Source organism: Hylobates moloch, unplaced genomic scaffold (genome assembly GCF_009828535.3).
Source record: "Hylobates moloch isolate HMO894 unplaced genomic scaffold, HMol_V3 SCAFFOLD_11, whole genome shotgun sequence".
In the NCBI taxonomy this organism is placed as follows: Eukaryota; Metazoa; Chordata; class Mammalia; order Primates; family Hylobatidae; genus Hylobates; species Hylobates moloch.
The window spans coordinates 41,469,224-41,496,184 of NW_026652286.1; the positions used below are offsets into that span (position 1 = coordinate 41,469,224).

The following is a 26,961-nucleotide window of genomic DNA, read 5'->3' on the forward strand; positions in this document are numbered from 1 at the left end:
GCTCTTAGAGTATCAGAAAAATATGAGTTGATTGAGTTACTATTAGCTCAGAAACAGTCATTAGGTCCTAAATAAATCTAACAGATAAAAAAGCATAGATTTCAGTGCTAGCTGAAATTACTCCTTCAAAAGGGATCTAGGTATAGAAAACGATTAAGGTGCAGCATCTCAAAATCAGGGTGGAGAGAGAGAGAGAGACAGAGAGAGAGAAGGAGAGGGAGGGAGGGAGGGAGAGCATGAGGGAGATCATAGCATGCGCAAATAGGGATTTATTCCTTAAAGATGGGGACAGATACACCAGCTAGTTACAGAAAAACTTAACGAGGTTGAGAGGAAGACCAGAAAGATTATTGTAAAGTACTCAAAGCATCACTAGGAGTTTCCAGATAATAGCTTATTGTATGTCATATCTCTGCTATATGGAATTTTAAGTATTCCCTGTGTCCTGAGAAAATATGTCTGAAATATTTATAAATCCTAAGCATAGCAGAGATAGGATGTATTAATGTGGAACCAAGAAGAAAAATGATGCATTGGGTCTATTGGATGCTGGTCTATTGAGAGAACACCTTCTGTGTGGGATTATCCAACTCTGGATGGAAACTTTTGAAGAGTGAGTGCTTTGGCATAACCAGAACCCATGATTTTATGTCTTAATTATTAGCCACAAAATAAAATCTAGAGAAATAGGGTAGTAAAACAAGTGTCCAGTAGCAGAAAGAGCTGCTACTCAAGTCCTAGACTATTCAACAGTCAAGAAAAGACAGTATCTTAAGAAAGCCCATGGCTGAATTATTGACTGGTATTTATTAGGTCTGAGGCAGATGACCAACCATCATGGTTTCTCTGGTTTTAGCACTGAAAATCCTGTACTCAAGGTAAACCAGGATAGTTGGTCACCCTATTAATAGGGGCCCGAGTTTCCGAAGTGTCAACAGCATTTTCAGTTCAGGAATCTGGTGATGGTCATTCTCTAGCAGGAACAAACGCAGAGAGAGAGAAACTTCCCTAGGAAGCAGGTTTTTTGGGTTGAAGACATTATTTAACAGGATGCAGTGGTAGCAGCCATGTAGGTTACAGGACTGAAAAATGCCACTTGCTGTCATCCCAACGCATCAGAGCACTATAGTCTTGGAAGCTACAACACAACAGGCATGCACTTGGGGGTACACTGGGATGCCAGAGCTTGGGGCTCAATCAGTGTATTTTTGTTTTGTTTTGTTTTGTTTTGGAGATGGAGTCTCGCTCTGTCACCCAGGCTGGAGTGCAGTGGCTCGATCTCGGCTCACTGCAAGCTCCGCCTCCTGGGTTCTTGCCATTCTCCTGCCTCAGCCTCCAGAGTAGCTGGGACTACAGGTGCCCGCCACCACGCCCGGCTAATTTTTTGTATTTTTAGTAGAGACGGGGTTTCACTATGTTAGCCAGGATGTTCTCGATCTCCTGACCTCGTGATCCGCCCGTCTGGCCTCCCAAACTGCTGGGATTACAGGCGTGAGCCACCGCACCCAGCCTCAATCAGCGTATTGAACTGTATAGGAAAATTTGAGCAGGCTGGATGGGAATTAAAAAATCCCTTCAATAAGGCCTAATGACTGAGGTGGCATCATTGCAAATTTCTACACTTTGCAAAAAGAAAGGAATGTTTCTGATATCTCTCTCTCAGAGCGTTGGGGGAAGATATAACTACACGATTAGATTTACTCCAAAAAGTTATTAAGTGCAGAGTACTTAAATAGGAGAGATAATAGTATAAAGATTCACATACCCATTACCCACTTTAACAGTAATCAACTCATGGTCAGTATTGATTCCTCTATGTAAATCAAGGGGGAAGCTATAATTTTTGTATACCATCTGTAAGTGAGTGGGTTAGTCTCCCTAATTCTGGTGTTCAGAATCAAGGGACTCATTTGCTAAATGATATAGCCACATTCGTCAGTGTGAATTTTATCAGTAATATTGTGGTTTTGATCTCTTATTACCCTTATTCTTTTTTGGGGGGGGCAGTCTTGCTCTGTTGCCCAGGCTGGAGTACAGTGGCATGATCTCAGCTCACTGCAACCTCCACCTCCTGGGTTCAAGCGATTCTCCTCCCTCAGTCTCCCAAATAGCTGGGATCACAGGTGCCTGCCACCACGCCTGGCTAATTTTTGTATTTTTAGTAAAGATGGGGTTTCGCTATGTTGGCCAGGCTGGTCTTGAACTCCTGACCTCAGGCGATCCGCCTGCCTCAGCCTCCCAAAGTGCTGGGATTACAGGTGTGAGTCACCGTGCCCATCCTTTTATTACCTTACTCTTTTACTTTATTTCCCAGTTGGTTGAGAACTAGAACAAGAAATTGGGGTATTATTTATCAGTGCCCTGAAATCCTCCAACAACCACTGAGAATAAATAGGCTAGCTACTTTGATTAGACAAACTTCTGCACCTACCTGGACCACAGATCCTGTGAGAGTGGGCCATAACCTACCACTTTCATCTCATTTCCTTACCCCTGGGCAACAGCTGATTAGATCTGACTTAAGGCTACCAGTTAGATGCTCCCTCTCTTTATTGCTCAAGAATTAAACTGTGAGGCCAGGCATGGTGGCTCACACCTGTAATCCCAGTACTTTGGTAGGCTGAGGTAGGAGGATCACCTGAGGTCAGGAGTTCGAGTCCAGCCTGGCCAACATGGTGAAACCCCGTCTCTACTAAAAATTCAAAAATTAGCTGGGCGTGGTGGCGGGTGCCTGTAATCCCGGCTACTCGGGAGGCTCAGGCAGGAGAATTGCTTGAACACAGGAGGTGGAGGTTGCAGTCAGCCGAGATCGCACCATTGCACTCCAGCCTGGGTGACAAGAGTGAAACTCCATCTCCCAAAAAAAAAAAAAAAAGAAGTTAAACTACAACACAGACTGCAATCATTTGATGGTAGGCACATGAGCTGAATTGGGATGGCTGTTATCACAACATGTATAAGTAGCCTCAGAAAGTTCAGCTTCAAGGGAAGCAGAATGGAGCAGGCACATAAAGAGAAGGGGGCTGGAGGGATCAGGAGGCTTGAAAATTGGAGGGAGAAGTCTGGCTCTCTAACCTTGATCTAGTTTCCCAGGCTTTTCTTGTCCTGGGATTTTGTGAGATGGTCATTTGACCCTAAGTTTATGAGATGGAGGAAATTATACTCACCAGATTTGTTCAAGAGAACACTGCAGATTTTTGGAAGAACTTTGAGGACAAGCTCACTTGGGGGAGAAGCTAAGAAGTCAAGGGGACTGAGTATGGGCAAAACATTAGCAGGAGAAAGGAAAGGCATTTGCTGATTACTCTGGAAAGGGAGGGAAGAAAGAGTAAGAGTGTGGTGTGTAGAGTCTGTGACATTTGTATGGACAGAAAATTGGTAATCACTTTACATCATGAGGGTCACAGCCAACATTCCTGTAACAAAAGACAGGTTAACAATTGAACAGCATAACATATTTATTTAATCATACTTTTACATGACATGGGGGACTTCAGAATGCAGACCCAAAGATACAGGGAAAACTATATTTATTTGTTTATTTATTTATTTTGGAAACAGGGTCTCACTCTGTTGCCCAGACTACAGTGTAGAGGCACAATCGTAGCTCACTATAGCCTCAAACTCCTGGTCTCAAGTGATCTTCTTGTGTCAGCTCCTGAGTAGCTGGGACTACTGGTGTATACCACCATGCCCGACTAATAAAGCTATCCATTTTTTGTGCTTGGGTTCAATAAAGAATAGACAGCTGTGTGGAAATGTGATTGAATAAAAAAGGGTATGACCTAATAGGTACAGACTGCAACTGTTTAGATGATTCTTGGCCTCTTTGTACAACATTCCTTCCTCTCAGGTATGGGGCAGGATCCTTTCTGGAATGGGGGTCTTACAAACTCCTATTAAACAAGATAGATCAGAAAATTTCTTTCTTTTTAAAAATAATTCCCTTTTTTCTCACTTTATTTCTTCTTTTGTCTTTAGAGACAGGATCTCACTCTGTCACGTAGGCTGGAGTGTAGTGGCATGATCATGCCTCACTGCAGCCTCGACCTCCCAGTCTCAGGTCATCCTCCCTGCCTCAGTCTCCCAAGTAGCTGGAACTACAGGTTCATGCCAGTACACCCAACTAATTTTTTACATTTTTTGTAGAGATGAGGTCTGGCTATGTTGCCTAGGCTTGTCTTGAACTCCTGGGCTCAAGTGATCCTCCTGCCTTGGCCTCCCAAAGTATTGGGATTACAGGCGTGAGCTACCATGCCCAGCCAGGGATTTCTTTATGTGCAGCTCTTACACAGCAAGGCAGGGGAAGGTTAGAATAATACTTTTAGGTTTTATGGCTGGCTTTGCGGGGAGAGAGGTTCTGGTTTCTATAACCCACCTTGGAGAAGAAGGATTATAGGTTTTTTTTTTTTTTTTTTTGAGGTGGAGTCTTGCTCTGTCTCCCAGGCTGGAGTGCAGTGGCACAATCTCAGCTCACTACAACCTCCAACTCCTGGGTTCAAGGGATTCTCCTGCCTCAGCCTCCCGAGTAGCTGGGATTACAGATGCCTGCCACACCCGGCTGAATTTTGTATTTTTAGTAGAGACAGGGTTTTAGCATGTTGGTCAGGCTTGTCTCGAACTCCTGACCTCAGGTGCCCCACCTACCTTGGCCTCCCAAAGTGCTGGGATTATAAGTGTGAGCCACCGCGCCTGGCTAGTTTTTTTTGTTTTGTTTTTTGTTTTTTGTTTTTTTTTGAGACAGAGTCTTACTCTGTCGCCCAGGCTGGAGTGCAATGGCACGATCTCGGCTCACTGCAACCTCTGCCTCCTGGGTTCAAGTGATTCTCCTGCCTCAGCTGCCCGAGTAGCTGGGATTACAGGCATGCGCCACCACACCTGGCTAATTTTTGTATTTTTAGTAGAAATGAGGTTTCAACATTTTGGCCAGGATGGTCTTGAACTCCTGACCTCAGGTGATCTGCCCACCTCAGCCTCCCAAAGTGCTGGGATCACAGGTGTGAGCCACTGCGCTGGGCTGAGATTATAGTTTTTATGGCTTTCCTTGGGGGAAAATGAGGGGCGAGAGATGGGGGCAGGAGAAGGCCAGAGAGAAACTTTGCTTCTGAGGCCTTCACTTGGGGTATCAATTTCTGAGCCCCAACGCATTCATATTACATATCCCATGATCAACCCTCAAAACCTTCAGAGTACATTTCTTTACGAAAATTGATAAAGGAGCTGTGCTTGACACCAGATTCATGAAGAACTGAGGCAGCAAGAAAGGATGTGGAAATGCTGAGAAGGTGTGTGGTGTGAGTATAGCAGAGTGTGTGGAACTTTGGACTTGAAGCACAGTGGCTCATGCCTGCAATCCCAGCACTTTGGGAGGCTGAGGCAGGAGGATGGCTTGAGCCCAGGAGTTTGAGACCAGCCTGGGCAACATAGCGAGAGCCTGTCTCTATATAAATATATATACATATGTATTTATAGACATATAAATTATATATATTTGTACATATATGTGGGTTAGAACTAATTTTAACCAAATGATAAATGATCACTTTGAATGTCCAGCCTCCCCCAATTCCTTTTTTGGAGGGCAGCATGTTCTAATTTATAGGGAGATGCAAGAGCATCTTATTGCCCCTTGAGAATTTGTCATCTCTGCATGTTCTCACCATGGATGTTTTCTCCCTGCTCTCAGTGTGGCCTGTCACCATCGGGAGCTCCATGTTATTAAAACTGCCTTTGCAAAAATCATAACTTAGGAAATTAGGTCAGTGAAAGAGATCAGACCTAAGTGACCCCATCTTTCTTTTAACCCGTAAACTGTCTTTGTTCATTCCTGGGTGTAGGCTGAACTAGCCTTGGGAAGGAATTTAGTGTATAGTTTAAACGCTGAAACAAAATGGATAATAGTCCTTCCCAAAACACCCCTTCATGCCAGGGGGCCAGTCTGCCTTTGTAGGACTAACAAATTAGCTAACCTAAGATCAGTGCTTGAGACGGTTTGTAGACCCTGCATGCCGATGCAGCAGATGACACCACCCAGACTGATAATTTGGCTCAGCTAGTTCTGTGATCCCACTCAGAAGTCAGCAAGAAGAACTCATTTTGACCCCCTGTGATTTTATCTTCAACCTGATCAATCAATCAGCACTCCCCACTTTTGGAGCCCATACCTGCCAAATTGTCCTTAAAAACTGATGCCCTAATGCCTGGGGAGACTGATATGAATAATAATAAAACTCTGGTCTCCCGCACAGCTGGCTCTGCGTGAATTACTCTTTCGCCATTGCAATTTCCCTGTCTTGATAAATCAGCTGTGTCTAGGCAGCCGGCACAGTGTGAACACATTGGGTGGTTACATTATCACCCGCTTGATGTCTCTATCCAGTAAATCAGAGGTGATGGTTGGGGCAAGTCTTTCTCTTTTCCTCTATAGTTCTCTCTTTCCAGTCTTTTCAAAATTACCAACAGCCTAAGTGGTTCTATGTGGGTTTCTTCACTAAAGAGGCAATTTCTGAAGAGTGATTGTACGTCAAAGAGGAAAGAATAAAACACTCCTTAGACTTTCTCTTTACTTCTCAAAGAGATGTTACCTGCAGGTCCAGATCCTTCACAAGCTCTCTGGCCTTTAGATGCACAACTTTTCCTTCTCCATGGGCCTCCTTTAAAAAATGTATTTATTAGAAACTCCATCAATTTCCTTGAGAAAACCCCACACCTATCCACAAGGAGGGATCTCACTTCTTGGCTCTTTCTCTCTCTCCAGATTTACCGTTCTTACCTTACCAAAGTGTCTCGGTCTGAGTGTGCCAATTAGAGGTAGGGTCCCCAGGACTTTAACCAGATAAAAATGATGCCTATTTTTATCCAAGTCTTGCAAAATTGTGTGTATAGAAGTGGGTTGGGGGTGGAGAAGGAAGAAGAGACTCCAAGATTGCAGTTTGTTGTGGATTTAGATCTTCCTGGCTGAATTTCCTTTTCAATATTTCTACATGTGTTAGGAGGAATTATGTCAGTTCATTTGATTAATAGAATTGTTATATTAGCTCATGCACTGCTCCCAGGAACAAACATTAATTTTTAAAGAGTACAATCTAGACTCATATTGAAAAAGGATATATTTCCTCAATTAGAAGGTATCTTACTTTTTCCCCAGAGTTAGTGGGCCCCATTATTGTGCAGAAAAGAGGTCTGGTTTCTTTCCTGCTTTGCCTGGGAAGCTATTGAAATAATAAATAAGCTGTATTATCCTTTAATGGATCCTCCCTTTTGTTAATTCAGGAAGGGCTCCAGACTCAATAAATTGTTTCGACAGTCTACTTTAGGGGCTGGGGTGGCTGCCAATTCTCTTACAATAAACCCTCCTTCACTTAAGTTACCTGAGATAATTTCTGTTCTTTGCAACCAACTGATCTATATCTAGAAGAGAAATGGATTCTGGGAAGTAGGTTTGCAAGCAATAGAGCCTCAAAAGAATGTGGCTACTGTCCTCAGTGTTTTGGCATGGTCCAGAGTGGTGAAGATTCTCTCATCCCAGGAAGGCCTAGCTAGCTTGAGTAGACTTCTTCTCATTGCAAAAAAGTGGCACCTGACCAAAGTCCATTATGATAGGGGCCTGGAGGAATATAATTAGAAAGTGAGAGAGCTGGTGGCATGACTTCTTATACCGCCATGCCTGGTGGCAAAGGCTAATTAAAACATTGACATCATTCTAGGCTAATTCATGAAGGGGTCAGACTCTTTGGGTGTGAATGAAGGTTTGAGTCAGTTCACTTGGTAAAGAAACTGTAACCAGTGTAGGTACTGGTTAAAATCATAAACAGGCTGGGCGCGGTGGTTCATGCCTATAATCCCAGCACTTTGGGAGGCCAAGAAGGGCGGATCACCTGAAGTCAGGAGTTCGAGACCAGCCTGGCCAACATGGTGAAACCCTGTCTCTACTAAAAATACAAAAATTACCCGGGCATGGTGGCATGCGCCTGTAATCCCAGTTACTTGGGAGGCTGAGGTAGGAGAATCACTTGAGCCTGGGAGGCGGAGGTTGCAGTGAGCCCAGACTGTGCCACTGCACTCCAGCCTGGGAGACAGACCGAGACTCCATCTCAGGAAAAAAAAAAAAAAAAAGCATAAACAACATGAAATGGATTAAAGAGAAAGACAGACAAGGTGAGGTGGCTCACACCTGTAGTCCCAGAACTTTGGGAGGCAGAAGCAGGAAGGTCACTTGAGCCCAGGGCAACATGGAGAGGCCCCATCTCTACAAAAAAAAAATTAAAAATTAGTTAGGCATAGTGGCACGTGCCTGTGGTTCTAGTTACTTGGGAGGTTGAGGCAGGAGGATCACTTGAACCCAGGTGGTTGAGGCTGCAGTGAGGCATGGTGGCACCACCGCACTCCTGTCTGGACTATAGAGCAAGCAAGACCCTATCACAAATAAAATAAAATAAAATATGGACAAAATAAAGACCAGCTTTACTTTTTAGACTCAAACATCAATTTCTTATCCAATTGACAGTGGATTTTTACTTGACTTTAAATTTAGCTTATTTTTTTCTATGTATCTATCTATCTATCTATCTATCTATCTATCTATCTATCTATCTATCATCTATCTATCTATCTATCTATCTATCTATCTATCTATCTATCATCTATTTCTATCTATCTCATTGCAAGTATGATTCATTTCTTATTGGTGCTTTATCTTTCTTAGGAAAACAAACATGATTTTTTCTTAAATCAGTAAATTTGTATTGGGCCCTTTTATGTTCTAGGCTTTTCTGTGCTGGACACTTGTTATTAAAACTGAGAACTAAAATATCTGTGGGAACCAGTTGTAGTTAGGCACAACGTTACATTTACTTTTCATGCAAATTTGCATGCTCCATACTGAACATACTCATCTTTCTCATTATCCTCACATCCCTTTTCCAGGGTGAGGCAGGCTGCAGTGAACATCCTGAGCATTTTCACTATGTAGACAGAAAGGAATCTTATTACTTTGTTAGACACAGTTTTCATTACACTTTTTCAAAAACGATAAAATCTGTAACAACATTGTTCCCATAATCAAGGTCATCTACATTAAAAGGTATATACACCACGGAATACTATGCAGCCATAAAAAAGAATAAGATGATGTCCTTTGCAGGGACGTGGATGGAGCTGGAGGCCATTATCCTTTCATATCCTAAGGATACAAAAACCAAATACTACATGTTCTAACTTATAAGTGGGAGCTAAATGATAAGAACATATGAACACATAGAGGGGAACAGCAGACATTGGGGCCTTTCAGAGAGTGGAAGGTGGAAGGAGGGAGAAGATCAGGAAAAATAACTAATGGGTACTAGGCTTAATACCTGGGAAATGAAATAATCTGTACAACAAACCCCCCAGACACAAATTTACCTTTGTAACAAACCTGCACTTGTATCCCTGAACTTAAAATAAAAGTTAAAAAGAAAAAGTATATATTTTTTAAAGTCCTGATCCAGGTCCTAAAGCACGGGGCTGTTTCAGAAACTAGTCTTCTATATCTACTTTAGGAGTAGATACTTTTTGTATCTACTTTAAATGGTCCAAATGCTGATGGAAGAGATCACTTCTCCAATAATTGCCCTGTAATTTTATTTATATTGATCTTTTCTTGTCAAGACATGGCTTTTTGGCTAAATGAAAGATTTCCTTATTTCTTTCTTCTCATCTCTCAGAGAAGCCTGTGGTATTTACTTGGTAACTTGGAAGTTTGGGAAGGAGTTTGAGGACCACATGCACCCTGTGGGATTGTATTGAGGAGAGGGATGCATCCAATATGGTAGCCACTTGCCACATATGTCTGTTAAGCACTTGAAATGTGGATAATGTAGCTGAGGATTAAGTTTTACATTTTATTTAATTCTAATTTATTAAAATTTAAAACTAAACAGCCACACGTGGCTAGTGGCTATCATATTGGACAGTGCGGGGCTGCAGAAACGCTTAGACAAATTTAGGAAAATGGCTTTTGGGTCACATTGCTTGTTTCAGGTGGCTGGATTGTGTTTTTCAATGTGATAATATAATATCTTGCACTTTGTTGTGGATTTAGATCTTCCTGGCTGAATTTCCTTTTCAATATTCCTACATGTGTTAGCAGGAATTATGTCAGTTCATTTGATTAATAGATTTGTTATATTAGCTCATGCATTGCTCCCAGAAACAAACATTAATTTTTAGAGAGTATAATCTAAAAGCATTCTTGGGCTGGGTGCGGTGGCTCACCCCTGTAATCCCAGCACTTTGGGAGGCCAAGGTGGGAGGATTGCTTGAGCCCAGGAGTTAAAGACCAGACTGAGCAACATAGTAAGACCCCGTCTCTACAAAAAACTGAAAAATTAGCCAGGCGTGGTGGCATGTGCCTGTAGTCTTAGCTACTTGGGAGACTGAGGTGGGACGACCACTTGAGCCTGGGAGGTCGAGGCTGCAGTGAGCTGTGACTGTGCCGCTGCACTCCAGCTGGGCAACAGAGCAAGACCCTGTCTCAAAACAAAACCAACCAACCAACCAAACAAAGCATGTATCTGCATGCTTGTCTGAGGGACTGTGGATGAGCAGGTGGGTAGAGAGCTTACTCCTCTTGAACTTACACTCTCCTCTTGAGCATCAGTGGTGGGAGTTCCAGGAAGGTACTGCAGCTGGGCTGAGGCTAGATGAAGACACCATCTTAGTAAAAGGCTGTGGGGCATCCTGACCAGATGGGGACAGTTTGGGGAAATATTTTGAGCCGCTACTCAAAAATGCAGCAATCCCCCGCTTTGCAGGTCTCTCTCCTCTTTGAGGTCCCATTTTTCTGCTACATAGTCATAAGATTTATTTATGCTCTGGCAGCATTTTGCGAAGTTCTCTCTTACCCACCATCTCTTTGGGGAGGACATGAGGTAGGCCTGAAGATCAGAGAGGATAAATGAAATGGCTAAGGTTACCCAACAAGTAAGTGGTGAGTGGCAGAAACAGGATTCACAGCCAGTTCTCTGTGTGTTCAAGACTTGTTGCGCCTTATCGAATCCATCCTAGTTCCTCTTTACTGCCAGTCATGCATGATCATTGAAAACACCCAGCATTCAGAAAACATTAAAAAATTATTTTAAAAAATTTCATTTCACTCTTGCAAGGGCATAATGCTTATTCTAGACCAGGATCAAAAATAACAGAGTTCAATAAAGAATATAGATGGGAAAGAAAAACATATTGATAATTCATTGAGGGACATCAGTGTGATCAGTGTCACTACTGACTTTTTGTTTATCAATTTTATAAAAGCAGCAAGATTTAAATTAAGTGAATTATCCAGAGTATATACAACCAAGGAGGGTACAGCCAGGATGTGAACATAGGAGTGCTGATAAAAGCCCTGGTGTCCTGCAGAACCTTGGGGGGGCAGAGAGCTTACCCCTCTGCTATTCCGCCCCTTCCTCAAGGTTGTTGTGGGCATCAAAACAGACCAAGTACCTACATGTCAGCTCCTACTGGACCCTCAAATTCACAGAGCACCTCTTTTCAGCTCACCCTGTGTTTCATTTATCTCCTTAATTCTCCTTTTGTTTTTCTACAGTGTCTGCTTAGGTCATGGGTTGGGTTGACAGGTAAAATATAGGATGCCCTAATAAAATTAAATTTACATAAATAATGAATAACATTTCTAGTATATTGCATGGGACGTACTAATACTAGAAAAGGTATTCGTAGCTTATCTTACACTCAAATTTAACTTGACATCCTATATTTTTATTTGCTAAATCTGGTTCCTCTAGCCACCTGCAAATCCGCTGTCATCAGCATTAGTGCGGTCAAGGTCCCAGGCTTCCTCTAGTTGAGGAGCTGAGTAGCATCTAGTCATTCAGTCCAGAGATAGGACATAATACCTGTTTAGCTTCAACTTTGTGCAAAATACTCTGTTGGCCCTCTGGAGGGATGAAACTGTAACTTGTTTGGCCCCTCCTGTCCTCAGTTTCTTCCTATGGGAAATGGAGATGAAGTTTAATTTGGACCAGGCTCAAACCCTGATGCTGCCACTTAGAGTTATGGCCTTTGTGCATATTCCTCTTCCTCTCTGATCCTCCTGATTCCTTCACTGGGTAGCAAGTGAGAGAAATGAATTGAAAGAGTATGGGAAGCTATATGCAAATAGTTATGTGGCAGTGAATGTTTCTTTTTCAACAATTCCAATTTCACTGGATTCAGATTGCTTCTCTAGCTGCTGTGATATTTTTGGTAACATGGTTTATTTGCCTAAGGAGCAGATGCCAGGGTTGGATCCCAGTCCTGCTATTTATCAGTAGTGTGATCTTGGCAAGTAATCTAATCTCTGTTTCCTCATCTCCTCACTGTGAAACGGGATAGTAATATTGCCTATCTCAGAGGGTCATTGTGAGGATTAATTTAATTAGTACACATGAAAGGCTTACTACTGTCTAACAAAAATCAATTCTGTTAGAAATCACTAGAAATCACCCAGGGCCAGGGTGGGAAGGAGGTAGAAGGCAGTAGTTTTTTTTTTTTTTTTTTTTTTTTTTTTTTTTTTTTTTTAATAGAGTTCAGGAATTAGCAAATATTTCTGGGAGAATTTATTTATTTATTGACAGGGTCCCGCTTTGTCACCCAGGCTAGAGTGCAGTGGCGTGATCTTGGCTCACTCTTGGCTGTTCTCCTCTACAGGTAGAGCAGCCTGTACCTGTCCTGAAGAACTTTAGACTTTCAAAGGCAATAGAATTGGTAGGGTCCAAACTCAGATTTCTAAGGAACAAAGGGGGACCTAGGTAATACCCGAGTTATAAGTTGAAAAAACAGAAAATTGCACTAAAATTTTATATACATAGTCAATTTTCATTATCTGCTGTAGTTATAATCTATAAAATTGCTGAGAACACCGAATTAGTGACCATTGAACCATTTCTTCTGGGGAAAATGCAGACTTAGGTCCCTACAAGCCCATAGTCATAACATTTTCATCAACCAATCAATACATAACATAGTTTTATATGTGTTTCTGTTCAAAAACATCTTATTTAATATATATTGTTGGTTCTTTAACATTGAACTCCCAGCTGACAGCATTATAGCTCGTGTCTGCACAAAGCCTACCTAACCCCTGTATTTTCTCTGTTAAGGCACATCACAGCCTGTGCTCAGGAGCAACAGACAGTACTTCAACACTACCCTTGGGGGCCACAGTAAACAGTGAAATCACCAATAAAAAGCACAAAAATTGAAAACACGGCACTACATAGATCGTGAAAAAAAATACGTATTAATATTTACAGTACCAGTGCCGAAACAAGAAGGGAGAGCGTTGCCTTACTGGATGTCATTTGGGAATACTCCCTGTTGAGCAACTCATATTTTTGGCCCCTTTGTGTATGTCTGCAAATGACCACAAAAACTCCTGGGTGTTGATTTCGGGGTTACAAATACATTTTTGTAAGTAGGTGAATTTGCAAATACTGAATCCATGAATAATGAGGATTGACTGCATATATAAAAGGGTGGAACCAGCAAATAGGTGGCACAGAGGAGGGTGGAAGGATCTAGAGGTCCAAAAAGCTGGGCTGGATGGTGAGGGGAGCAACTTCAGGGTCACCTTTTATCTCCTCCCCCACCTTCAAGAACTGATTATCAACTGGTCCAAGCTCTGTAATGTCAGTCAGTAACTCTAGACCAGTGAGCACTTTCTCAGTGCCCAGTTGCCTGAGACAGCAATGTGCTCAGTTTGATGGAGGACTATTTCTTTTTTCCAAGAAATTTAGAGCCTTGGGACACTAATTCCACCTTTTCTTTTCTTTCTTTCTTTCTTTTTATTTTTTTGAGATGGTGTCTTTCTCTGTCGCCCAGGCTGGAGTGCAATGGCGTGATCTCTGCTCACTGCAACCTCCGTCTCCTGGATTCAAGCAATTCTCCCACCTCAGCCTCCCGAGTAGCTGGGATTACAGGCACCTGCCATCATGACTGGCTAATTTTTGTATTTTTGTGGAGATAGGGTTTCACCACGTTGACCAGGTTGGTCTTGAACTCCTGACCTTAGGTGATCCGCCTGCCTCGGCCTCCCGAAGTGCTGGGAATATACACATGAGCCACTGCACCAGGCCTCCACCTTTTATTTCTATGTGGGATTGGGCTCCTCATCTGTCACTCTACTATCTACACAGGAGTCAATTTTTAACAAAATAAAAAAATACAAACATCAATCAAATAAGGGAACCTTAGGCCCAGTTTCCTGCAGAGATTAACTCTTGATTTTCTCTTCTCATCCCATATCCCACATAATTCAATTCTAATTAGTTTAAATTTAAATTTAAAAACTGATACTTGATTCAGTTATTGGAAACTTTTAAGTATATTTGGAATTACTTGGGTATGTAACTATAAATTTTATGAAGTTGTTAAAGCAAACTAAATATGGCCTGAGAAGGAATCTGTACTTCTATATTTGAGTCTTTGTGAACTGTAACCTAGCTTAATAGTCAGATAAAATTGAAAACCTAACTTAGTGGTGTGCACCTGTAACAATAGCTGAGTGTTGGCCAATCGCAGGGGCCATACTTCAACCACTCATAGACTACTGAATGTTCAAACTGCATTCGAATAAGGCAAATGCCGAGTTGTAACCAATTTCACTGGTTCTGTACCTCACTTCTGATTCCTGTACGTCACTTTACCTTTTTTGTCTATAAATTTGTTCAGACCACGAGGCATCCCTGGAGTCTCTGTGAATCTGCTGTGATTCTGGCGCCTGCCCAATTCGCGAATCATTCATTGCTCAGTTAAACTCCTTTAAACTTAATTTGGCTGAAGTTTTTCTTTTATCAAAGTCTAAACATAGAGCTGTCATTTCTAATGAACATTTAATATGTAAATTGAGATGTTCTATAAATATAAAATATACACCAGATTTCAGAGACCTAAAAGAATGTAAAATATCTAATTAATACTTAACAAATATGATTACATGTTAAAATGGCAATATTTTGGATATATTGGGTTAAACAAAATATCTTTTAAAAGTTAATTTCATTAAAAAAATTTTAATATGGCTACTAGAAAATTTTAAATTACATACAGTATATTTATAGTGAATAGTACTGAACTAGGACCTTATTTGCCCCTGCTCACATTGTTTATGATTATGGCACCAGGCAGTAGAAACACAGGTGTCTACTCATGAGTCATGGGCCTGACCTGCTGAGACTCCACAGGCCTTCTCCAATGCTCTTAGCCATTGAATATGACCACTCTTTTTCCTGGATCCCATTCGTTCTTCTAACCTTGCAAAGATCCAAGTTTGCTTTTCTTGGTAGGTCCTCCAGGCTTCACCAGGTAGTACTCTAATCTGATTTCCTGAGGAAATTTCAAATCCCAACAAGTTCAAGAGTAATTTCTATTTTTCCTTTGAGGATTCACTTTTCAGCCTTTGAAAGTACAGTACAATCCAAACATTACATTTTTCTGTCTCCATAAATTTTCCCATTATAGATGGAGCTGTGTAAGGACATGGTTGCCTCAATATCTTTTACAAGTTTTAGTGTGGAAGTATATATGAATAAATTTCTTTCCTTCTTTTCTTTTCCTTCTCTTTTCTGTCTCTCTCTCCTTCCTTCCCTTGCTCTCCTTCCTTCCTTCTTTCCTTCCTTCCTTCCTTCCTTCCTTCCTTCCTTCCTTCCTTCCTTCCTTCCTTCCTTCTCTTTCCTTTCTTCGTTCCCTAAATCATCTTTAGCCCACATCAATTAGATGGTTTCAGCTACTTACAGCGCTCCTCCTCCTCCATTAGCTTCTCGACCAAATCAATCTCTGACAGATCTACTTGATTGGAGACCTGACTCCAAGGCTAGTTCTTCCCTTCTGGTCTCTTTTGCCAGGTCCAGGCACTACAGCAGTCTTCTGCATTCTTTATGGGCAGGAGTGTCCTGCTTACTGCTCTTTAGCCCATTCATTATGTGACTTAAATGCCACTTGGTGACAAAAAGAGTATCTTAAACCCTAATCCTACCTATGACAATCAATATTTCCTTCATCCAAATCCACACAATAACAAGGAGTCACGATTAAGCTGCAGTTCCTATAGACAGGCAAGTTGAATAGCAGGCAGTACACTGGTTTTGCACTGTATACTATATCTGGGGGACTCAATGGATTATTGTGATATGATCACACTTAACTGGATGGGGGTCTCAATGCCAAAAAGTTGAGGTACCATTCTTAAGAACAAGTCTACTAATCTCAGGAATCATTCTCACCCTTGGATTAAGTGAGTAAGCTTTTAGGCCTATTAAAACATTTTAAGTCTTTCAAACTCTGCTCTACTGCCCTCCCTGGCTGGCTTAGTAAATGGATTGTTGTACATATGGTCTGGTTCCGAGCAGTTTTCTGTCCTGCTTCTAAAATCCACTGAATCCAAATAAGATGAGAAATATTCGGTAGGGTAATTCGTGTTGTGCAATGTTGCTAAACCACGTCAATTGCCCTAAAGTGGCATGGGGTGGAAGAGCCAATTCTGCTCTTTACCGAGGGTTGACTCACTTCTTTCCCTTCCTTGGTTGAATTGATTAGCAACTATCTATTCTTTAGACACTAAACAAATGATAGTTATTTTTCAAACAAAATTCATAACTAAATACCATTTAACTAATATAGTGCCTAAATCTTATAAAAATCAAATTATTTCCCTGTTGTGGTAGATACTGGATGGCTAATAATGACTTATTCTTCCTCGGGCTCAGCCCCAGATACAAAGAAGGATGTCTGTGCTAAGATAAAAGTAGTTGCAGGGCTCTAGCTATATACAATAGTCTATAAGTCACCACCCATCTGGAATTACTGACCATGGAATCATGGCCAAGCCCCTCTTCAGTGGTTCATTCTATCTCTCAATCCAGATAAGAGGTAGGGCAAATCATCCTCCAATGATCTGCCCTGTCCTTTATCATATGGGTGGTAAAATATATTCCTGGATTAGAGGTTTTAGCTCAAGGTGGAGGGCTGCAGTCCTTTGATGGTGGCTTCTCAGTGATTTGCCTAAGAATGCAAACTCAAACCCAGGCAAGGCTTCCCTGCTGGCAGAGCCCACTGAATTCCTCAGATTACAGAAAGAAACTCAATAGAGTCTATTTAGTAATTCCAGACTTTTTTGTGTTTTTTTTTTTGCCTCTTGGAATGTCCCAGAACATTTTTGCAGAAGGAGCCCAAACTCCTACATCCTGACAATTGGCTCCAGGAGTAATTACATACTTCACAATGTGAGCTTGGGTCAACCTAGTTCTCATCTCAGGTGTCTGGTGCTCTGATGCACCCAGTATGCCTTGGCCAAAACAAACATCCATGACATATTGATGGATTTACTTGCTTTTAAATTGTTTTTTCTATCCCTAATCTTTTTGGTAGGTGTCTATACATGTACTAGTTTTCTAGGTCTGCCATAACAAGTTACCACAAATTAAGTGGTTTAAAACAACAGAAGTGTATTTTGTCAAAGTCCAAGAAGGCAGAAGTACAAAATCAGTATGGTAGAGCCACTCACTCTTGGAAGGCTCTGAGGGAGAATCCACTCTATGCCTCTCTCTTAGCTTCTGATCCTTGGTATTCCTTGGCTTGTGGCTGCCCTCCAATCTCTTCCTTCATTTTCACAGCATTGTCTTTTCTGTGTCTTTGTGGCTTCTCCTCTACTTATAAGTAAACCAGGCATTTGATTTAGAATGATCTCATCTCAAGATCCTTAATTATATCTGCAAAGATGTAGTTATATCTGCAAAGGTCATATTCACAGGTACTAGGGGTTAGAGCTTAGACATATCTTTTGGGGGGACACTATTTGCTATTGTTTAAATGTGTCCACCAAATTTCATGTGTTGGAAACTTAATCTCCAAATTCATATGTTGATTGGAAGTGAGGCCTTTGGGAGGTACTTAGGATTAGATAAAGTCAACAGGGTGGGGTCCCCAAAATAGGACTGGTGGCTTTATAAGAAGAGGCCTGAGCTGACATGCACACTCCTGCCCTCTCGCCATATGATGCCTTCACCATGTTATGATGCATCAAAAAGGCTCTCACCAGATGCCAGCACCAAGCTGTCAGACTTCCCAGCCTCCAGAACCATCAGCTAAATAAACTTCTGTTCTTTATAAATTACCCAGCCCATGGTATTCAGTTATAGCAACAGAAAATGGACTAAGACACTATTCAACACACTAAAATATGAGATACAAAAATAGTCATTTGAGTGAATAATGTGCCTGATTCTTGCTATAAAAGGCATCCCTAAGCCTACTATTGGTCATAATATACCATTCCAAGATCTCCCATCCATTTGGATATTTTGATTTCTGGAGTCAGTACAAATTCACTTCCTGATGCCTCAAACTTATAGCTATTGTAATTGCCAGTGGCACAGAGCTCCCTCATTGTGTGGAATGGCCTTACCTCTTCCGTAGACAGGATGTCTATGACAAAGGGTGGAAGGTAGTGCTTGTCTACTGAGGCACATTGCCTGTTAAATGAGCGGTTCTGTCTGTGCCTCACATTGTTACTTTTGATTTAAAGGTTAGTGCCTGGAGGATGCATCAGTTTTTCTGGGCAGATGAAAGTGAGGGTCCTGGTCAGGGATATTTCTTTTGTAATGAGCTCACATAGGTATCTCTCATCCTTTCTTAGATTTTGATTTTTCTATTTAATAATCAAAGACTGTTAAGCTCTATTGCTACGTGAGACAAAGGGTTCCAATTCACAAAACCATTCAGCAACCTCTGTTGTCTCTCCTCTAGTACTATTATTCCCCTCCAGTAATCAGCCAGCAATTGTTTTTCAAAAGCAGTACAATTCTCAGCTGCTAAAAGCATTCCTTAGTCAAAAATCCTAAATACTTATGTTATATTTTCCCTTGTAGGATCTGCCCTCCTCCCTGCCTGACAAATCATCTTGGTGGAAGAGGTAGAAATCACAGAGACTTCAGGGTCTCATTTTTCTTTCTGACTTGTAGGACCCAAAGGATAGAATTGACCATACTGTGGCTTGTAACTTGCCAGGGTTAGTCACTGAGGCTTCTCTCAATCCTACTGAAAGTATGTAGCCTTTTGGATGACTCAAGATATAGAGTGTGTGAAAATTCCAAGGTGAAGCATTTGCTGACTCTAACACCTCCCTCGGTTCTTTGTTGCAGTAGGAGATGTTACACATGTTGCACTACCTGTCGTGAGTTTAAGCACTACTATTCTAGGTAATCCCTGTCTGCTGGATTTCTGGTGGATGGTCTCTGAACCCAGTGGGACAGACTCATCCTCTTGGGTATGATGTTAAGAATGGTAGTGCCTTTGTCACTTTTGTTTTAGGGGATCTTGGCAACTTCATATAGTGGGGCACCTGGCAACTGAAAGAAGAAGGAAAACAAAGATGCAGAATGATACCATCTAAGGCGCTATGATCTGATCTGTCTTTTTCAGAGATTTCCTTAAAGTGAAAGGAGCACCCAGCTGTTCTTGAATAGGTAGAGACAGAGGACCACCCTTAAGCAGATCTTTGTTAGGCAGATATATTTCAGGCAGCCCCAGGCCTGATGAAAGGTGTAGTGGATTTTTTTCTCCTTAGTACAGCCAACTCTTCCTCATAGTATGCTGTGCTCTGGGGAGGGGATGGGCCAGTATATAAATGGAACCCTTGACAAACAGGATGGGTAATACCTTTCAGTTTTTTAAAGCAGTTGTTAGCTCAACTACCATAGTATTCCACTAATTTTTGCAAGACTCATTACATCTGGGCAACTATTGGTTTAATTGTCTATGTTCTACTGAGAGTCTTCAGGTTTTATTAACTTTTCTTACAGAGACTCTAATACTTTCACATAATTGGGGAAGCCATTTGCAGGAGCATCCTGGGTAATGGGATACTGTAATACTGATATTGATTAATCGAAGTTGTTATTAGTTTTCCAGAGCTACCAAAACAAAAAGTCACAAACTAGGTGGCTTAAAACAACAGAAATTTGCTGGTGCAGTGGCTTACACCTGTAATCCTAGCACTTTGGGAGGCCGAGGCAGGTGGATCACCGGAGGTCAGGAGATCGAGACCAGCCTGGCCAACATGGTGAAACCCTGTCTTGTCTTTACTACAAATACAAAAATTAGCCAAGTGTGATGGCGGGCACCTGTAGCCCCAGCTCTTCAGGAGCCTGAGGCAGGAGAATCACTCAAACCCAGGAGGCAGAGGTTGCAGTGAGCTGAGATCATGCCATTGCACTGTAGCCTGGGTGACAAGAGCAAGACTCTGTCTCAAAAACAACACCAACACCAACGCCAAAAACCCCATAAATTTATTCTGTCATGGTTGTAGAGGGCAGAAGCCTGAAATCAAGGTGTTGGCAGGGGCATGTTCCTTCTGAAGCTCCTAGGGAAGGATCCTCCCTTGCCTTTTCGGTTTCTGGGGCATTCCTTGGTTTGTGGCAGCTAACTCCAATCTCTGCCTCTGTCGTCACATGGTGTTCTCCCTGTGTATCTCTTCCCTCTTATAAGGACACCAGTCATATTGGATTAAGGGCCTAACTCTACTTCATTATGGCCTCATCTTAATTATATTTGCAAGACTGTATTTCCAAGTAAGGTCATATTCATAGGCACCAGGGGTTAGGACTTAAATATATCTTTTTGGGGACACAAGCAACCTGTGACAATAAGTTTCCACTTTTCACGTCCATACCATGGGGTATGAGAGAGTAGATGCCAGCCACACCGCTAGTTTAGAGAATAGAATTTCTTTTTTTTTTTTTGAGACGGAGTTTTGCTCTTGTAGCCCAGGCTGGAGTGCAATGGCGTGATCTCGGCTCACCACAACCTCCGCCTCCTGGGTTCAAGTAATTCTCCCACCTCAGCCTCCCGAGTAGCCGGGATTGCAGGCATGTGCCACCACCTCTGGCTAATTTTGTATTTTTAGTAGAGACGGGGTTTCTCCATGTTGGTCAGGCTGGTCTCAAACTCCCCAACTCAGGTGATCTGCCCGCCCCGGCCTCCCAAAGTGCTGGGAATGACAGGTGTGAGCCACTGTGTCCGGCTAAGGTTAGAAATTCTTAAGACCACTGCCTTAGAGGTGTTAAAAAGTTTTTTAATTGAGAAGCCATCAGGCTGAGATGGCTCTACCACATTTGATTCCTACATAAGCAAACCAAAGCCCAATGTAAAAAGTAAAAGAAAACTAGGGACCTTACCAATCAGAAACCACCAACTAACCTCTAACTAGGGGAATTTCCATATTTATGAATCAAATATATTTTCTTTGTCTTACTTCCATGTTCAGCCTATAAAAGCTCACTACCCACACTGCTGCAGCTGAGCTCTCTGAACCTCTTTTGGCCTTGAGTGCAGCCTAATTTATGAATTGTTCTTAGCTCAAATGAACCTTTAAAATTTTTAAGGTTCCTAAGTTTATTTTTGAACAGAGGGCATCATTCTGCATCTTTGTTTTCTTCTTTTCTTACCCTTTTTGGAAACTGCAATACAGTTCTTCCTTGGATACTTTATAATCAAGGTCACTCTACTACAATTTCTATCAATCTCTGCTTTGACTCAGGCATTCTTCTAGCTGGCCCCAAGTTGTTTTTACTTACCTCATGGCTTTCATTTTCCACTATCAGCCAGTTCATATGGCTTTTAAATTTGAGGCTTTGGGGAGACTGGTAGAACCATCACTGGCTCTGTTGTTAAGTTTAAGGTCCTCCTTGTTCTACATATCCAGAGAGGGAGTTAGTGCTACAGGAGATGGAAAAAAATTATTTAGGCAGATAGTGAGGGCAAAAGAGTCCTCAGCAGAATTTCCCTTTTAACAAAAAGCAGCCCCCAAATAACTTCTTTTCTAACAAAGAACAGCCTGAAAAATCAAGCTGCAAACATAGATAAGCAAGCTGGAAGCTTGCAGGGGTGAATGCTGGCAGCTGTGTCAATAGAAAAGGGCTACCTGGGGGCCAGGTATGTTCAACATGGAGGCTCCATCTTCCCTTTTTTTTTGTCACCACAGGTACAGTAAAGAAACGGGCAACATGGCACAGGCCAGGTAGAGAACCCAGCTGCAAAATAAAAGATTAGGGTGGGGGTGGCCATCTTTTTGTGCCTATACAAATGGCATACCTAGCCCTAACCAGTTTTTCGTGCTGTATGCAAATGACACACCTGGTCCAACCAATCTTTTGTGCCCTATGTAAATGACACACTGACTCGTTAAGGTCATCTATAAAATCCCTTGCATTCTACTGCGGAACCAGCAGCCCATTCTCTGGGACCCCTCTCTGCTGCAGAGAGCTCTTTTTCTTTTGCCTATTCAACTTCTGCTCTGAACCTCACTCTTTGTGTGTCCGTGTCCTAGTTTTCCATAGCTGCGACACAACCAATCTCGGGTATTTACTCCAGACAACAATGCCACTTCATTACCAGGTTTTTAAAAAATATCTATCTATGCTGGGAGCAGTGGCTCACGCCTGTAATCCCAGCACTTTGGGAGGCCGAGGCGGGCAGATCATGGGGTCAGGAGTTCAAGACCAGCCTGACCAACATGGTGAAATCCCGTCTCTACTAAAATTACAAAAATTAGCTGGGCGTGGTCATGTGTGCCTGTAATCCCAGCTACTCAGGAGGCTGAGGCAGGGGAATTGCTTGAACCTGGGAGGTGGAGGTTGCAGTGAGCCAAGATCGCGCGTTTGCACTCCAGCCTGGGTGACAGAGCGAGACTTGGTCTGAGGAAAAATCTATCCAAATCTATCCAAGTATCTATCCAAGTACTTCTTACTTCCAAATGCACTGAATTTCCTTAGCCCCATTCATGAAGGCTGGTGATTCTTTCATAGGCTTCCTGTAATATTAATATCCATTCCTAGTAGTACCCAGGTTTTTGTACAGATATCCACTTTTCCTCCCACACCACCCTAATACTCCTGGGGAAGCTGAATCTACTCTACTTCAGAAATGATCTAACTTGTCAAAAGGCAATTATTAGATTTCTTGTCAGTGATTGGTTTGGGAACATAGGCCTAAACCCATCAATGCATGTCATTTTTGTAGCCATAGAATTTGGATTTGGAAAAGCCATGTAACCCAGTGGAAGGCAAGTGTAAAAATTCTGGGAGGCTTCTGGGAAATAAATGTCCTAAATTTTAAGATGGTCCCCTTTTTCTTTTAGATCTTGTGCAGAGTTGTGAGGCCTGGAATGAAGCTGACACCTGTGTGTATGTGGGCACCTACACGAGGGTAGGGAGTGTGTAGGGGACATGGGGGAGTGTGAGAGGTGCTGGATGGGGCTCATAGTTGAGCAGTGGAGGGAACTGCAGAAAACCAGATTTGGAGCTGTGAATGACTCACACTTAATCACCACTCTACCAATCCTCTTTTTCAATTATGTTTGAATTGAGTTTCCTGTTACTAAGTACTGTTTGAATTGAGTTTTTGTTCCCTCAGTCTGAAAGCATTTTAACTGGTACATCCCTGATGGATCTCTCTGGGTAAATGTAGTTTCACTGGAAGAGATGGTGATTTCCAGCAGATTCCCAAGAGAGCTTATTTTGTCTTGTGTTAAGCAGCAGGGGTCAGGCTTATGGCCTTGTATTGTAGAAATCAGCCATCCACTTAGCATCACCAGATTTCTGGCATTAGCTGCCCACGTCTGTGGCACTTCAGGCCCATGTAGCTATTTCCAGAGTGACACAAGTTTCTTCCACAGTTGTCATCAAGTGGCCCTCGCAGGTTCAGTGAGAAGAGGAAGAGGGAGAGAGATCATCAGGATTAATGGATTACTTGCATTTGTGAGACGGTTTGCCACGTATTGCTACAAACAAGGCATGGGATTTTCTTTTCTTTCTTTTTTTTTTTTTTTTTTTTTTTTGAGATGGAGTCTTGCTTTGTCCTCCAAGCTGTAGTGCAGTGGAGTAATCTTGGCTTACTGCAACCTCTGCCCCCAGGTTCAAACGATTCTCCTGCCTCAGCCCTCCCGAGTAGCTGGGATTACAGGCGTGCGTCACAACGCCCTGCTAATTTTTGTATTTTTAGTAGAGATGGGGTTTTGCCATGTTGCCCAGGCTGGTCTCGAACTCCCTGCCTCACGTGATCCTCCCCCCTCGGCCTCTCAAAGTGCTGGGATTACAGGTATGAGCCACCGCGCCCGGCTAAGGCATGGGATTTTTCGAACTGCTGACATTAGAAATTCACAATCCACATCATTAACTGGATCCTCCATGCCCACTCTCTCCCTCTCTGTAGCAGCAATTTCAAATCTTTACTCTCCGCAGTTCCACAGAACACAAGAAACAAACAAACCAGCAAAAAAAGTCAGGCAGGAGCCCAAGTAACCTCTATCAAAGCAAAGACCAGTGCCTAGTCTAACGCCTTTAAGGATTTTAAAAGAAGAGGTGAAGAGGTGTCCTGCTTATCCTCCAAGCTTGGGTGCTGGGGCCAGGGCGGCTGAGATTTACCAGTGAAACCCAAACAAAGACAGGGCAGAGAAGTAGAGAAAAGAAACAGGATAATGCTACCCAAGAGGACGAAATAGAGAAGCAGGAAACGAAGCCTGCGGCTAAACCCTGGTGATGACTATTAGGAAAACACCAGAGGATGCCCCGCCCGCCAGCCCACAATGAGCAGCCTGTCCAGTCACAAAGCGGGGCCTCGGGCCTTGACAGTTCGCGATCTGTAAGCAGAATGTTCCAGGGCCTCCCTGTCGCCTGCGTCCACCCTGGGGGCCACGAAAAATGCAATCTTCAGCGGTGTGGGAGGCCGAAAGTGGACGGCGACGGAGGCCCCTCTGGTTATCTCTCTGCCGTGCTAACATAGTTTCTGCACCCACTAAGATGCATGAAATAAAAATTTCCGTGACTCGCCCTTTGCAGTGGAGACCAGAAACAGGCACACCAGGGAATTGGAGCGGAGGAGGGTAACTCAAACTCAGAGTGAGAGGGTTTGCAGGGGGCCGATTTGGGGCCAACAGGCTTCCCAGCAGGTTCCCGGCGCGGGGCAGCGGAAGGCGAAACGCTTTCAAGAGACCCCGCTACCAACATCCCCACGCCCTCCCGCCGCCCCAGAAGGCCAACTCCGCCTGCCTGAGTCACAGCTGGAGCTGGGGAGGAGCCAGGGAAAGGCGGCCCCTGACCGTAGTGCAGCCAGCGGTTGCAGGCAGACGGAGCAGAGCGGTCAGGGATCATGAGGGAGAGTGCGTTGGTGCCGGGGCCTGTGCCCGAGGCGCCGGCGGGGGGTCCCGTGCACGCCGTGACGGTGGTGACCCTGCTGGAGAAGCTGGCCTCCATGCTGGAGACGCTGCGGGAGCGGCAGGGAGGCCTGGCTCGAAGGCAGGGAGGCCTGGCAGGGTCCGTGCGCCGCATCCAGAGCGGCCTGGGCGCTCTGAGTCGCAGCCACGACACCACCAGCAACACCTTGGCGCAGCTGCTGGCCAAGGCGGAGCGCGTGAGCTCGCACGCCAACGCCGCCCAAGAGCGCGCGGTGCGCCGCGCAGCCCAGGTGCAGCGGCTGGAGGCCAACCACGGGCTGCTGGTGGCGCGCGGGAAGCTCCACGTTCTGCTCTTCAAGGTCAGTGACCTCAAACGGTCCCCAATCTGGGGCCTTTGGGCCACCAGCTGGGGGCTCCCCGCTTCCATCCACCTACCACACCCACATTCCTGACCCCTCCCGCCGTCTGTTGCCGTGGGACAGACTCACAGAGCCGCACCCACTTCCCAAGACCCAGCCCCATCCCTCCCTCTCACGCCTGAGCCCCGCCTGGCCAATCCAAGCCCGCCCTGCTCTAGCTCAGGCCACGTCCGCAGAGTTTGGTCTAAGTCCCAGCCAATCCCTAAAATAACGGTGGTTGAAAGGGCATTCGGTGACTGCGGGCACTATCCTCTACTCGCCCCTCACCGGGCCTCACCTACTTTACAGCGTTTTGCAGTTCGCACGCAGCTTTCCCTCCCCTTACCTTCCCACGCCTGCCTTTCCCCCCAGACTCTGGCTGCGGAGGTAAAAGGTTTCCCTTGTATAATCAAGGAGTGAGTTTCGGGCTGCTGGGGGTAAGGAGCTGCCAGGATCAGTGGTGTGTCCGTCACATGCAGGAGGAGGGTGAAGTCCCAGCCAGCGCTTTCCAGAAGGCACCAGAGCCCTTGGGCCCGGCGGACCAGTCCGAGCTGGGCCCAGAGCAGCTGGAGGCCGAAGCTGGAGAGAGCTCGGACGAGGAGCCGGTGGAGTCCAGGGCCCAGCGGCTGCGGCGCACCGGATTGCAGAAGGTACAGAGCCTCCGAAGGGCCCTTTCGGGCCGGAAAGGCCCTGCACCGCCACCGCCCACCCCGGTCAAGCCGCCTCGCCTTGGGCCTGGCCGGAGCGCTGAAGCCCAGCCCGAAGCCCAGCCTGCGCTGGAGCCCACGCTGGAGCCAGAGCCTCCGCAGGACACCGAGGAAGATCCCGGGAGACCTGGGGCTGCCGAAGAAACTCTGCTCCAAATGGAGAGTGCAGCCTGAGGGCTGGTGTTGCCTGCCTCCCCTGTGCTTGTGCCTTGTCCCAAAATAAATCCTTTCAGAATGTAGCACTCACGCCCTAATAAGGAGCGAATCCTGCATCCACCAAGGCGGGCGCTCTGGCCCTCCCTTCCTTAAGCCCAGTCCTGTGTCCTCTGAAAGAGGTGCAGCCACTCACACCTGCTTGCGCTCACCATCAATAAAAGTAATTTCACCCGAACCAGACTCTGTGAGAAGGGATGGGGAAGCGGTTGGATGTGGGAAGGCAGTTACAAGGAATAAGACAAATGTTGGAACCTGGAATCATTGTACGATTTCTCCAGTTTCCACGGAGTCCTGGGTTCTAGACTCCAGTGACACATAGAAATATCTTTCTGACCACTTGCTCTTTAAACACTTTCCTCATGGGAACACACAGTTGCAGGTTTTTTTTTGTTTGTTTGTTTTGTTTTGTTTTTTAAGCATCCAGTACAGTCCTTGC

At 44.0% G+C, this 26,961-nt stretch overlaps 1 protein-coding gene and 1 long non-coding RNA gene across 2 annotated transcripts; one reads left to right on the forward strand and one right to left on the reverse strand.

Annotated features, from left to right (window-relative positions):
* Nucleotides 1-11,902: 11,902 nt before the first annotated feature.
* Nucleotides 11,903-26,749, reverse strand: LOC131384609 (uncharacterized). The gene is made up of 3 exons (XR_009215625.1): nt 26,675-26,749; nt 21,609-21,750; nt 11,903-11,987 (listed from the first exon to the last, which is right to left on the reverse strand). It is a non-coding gene; the product is annotated as an uncharacterized LOC131384609 (long non-coding RNA).
* On the forward strand, nt 25,145-26,700 carry CAVIN3 (caveolae associated protein 3). The gene is made up of 2 exons (XM_032166777.2): nt 25,145-25,563; nt 26,082-26,700. The coding sequence occupies exons 1-2, from the start codon at nt 25,180-25,182 to the stop codon at nt 26,481-26,483; spliced, it is 786 nt and encodes a 261-aa protein (XP_032022668.1). The 5' UTR covers nt 25,145-25,179; the 3' UTR covers nt 26,484-26,700.
* Nucleotides 26,750-26,961: the final 212 nt, after the last annotated feature.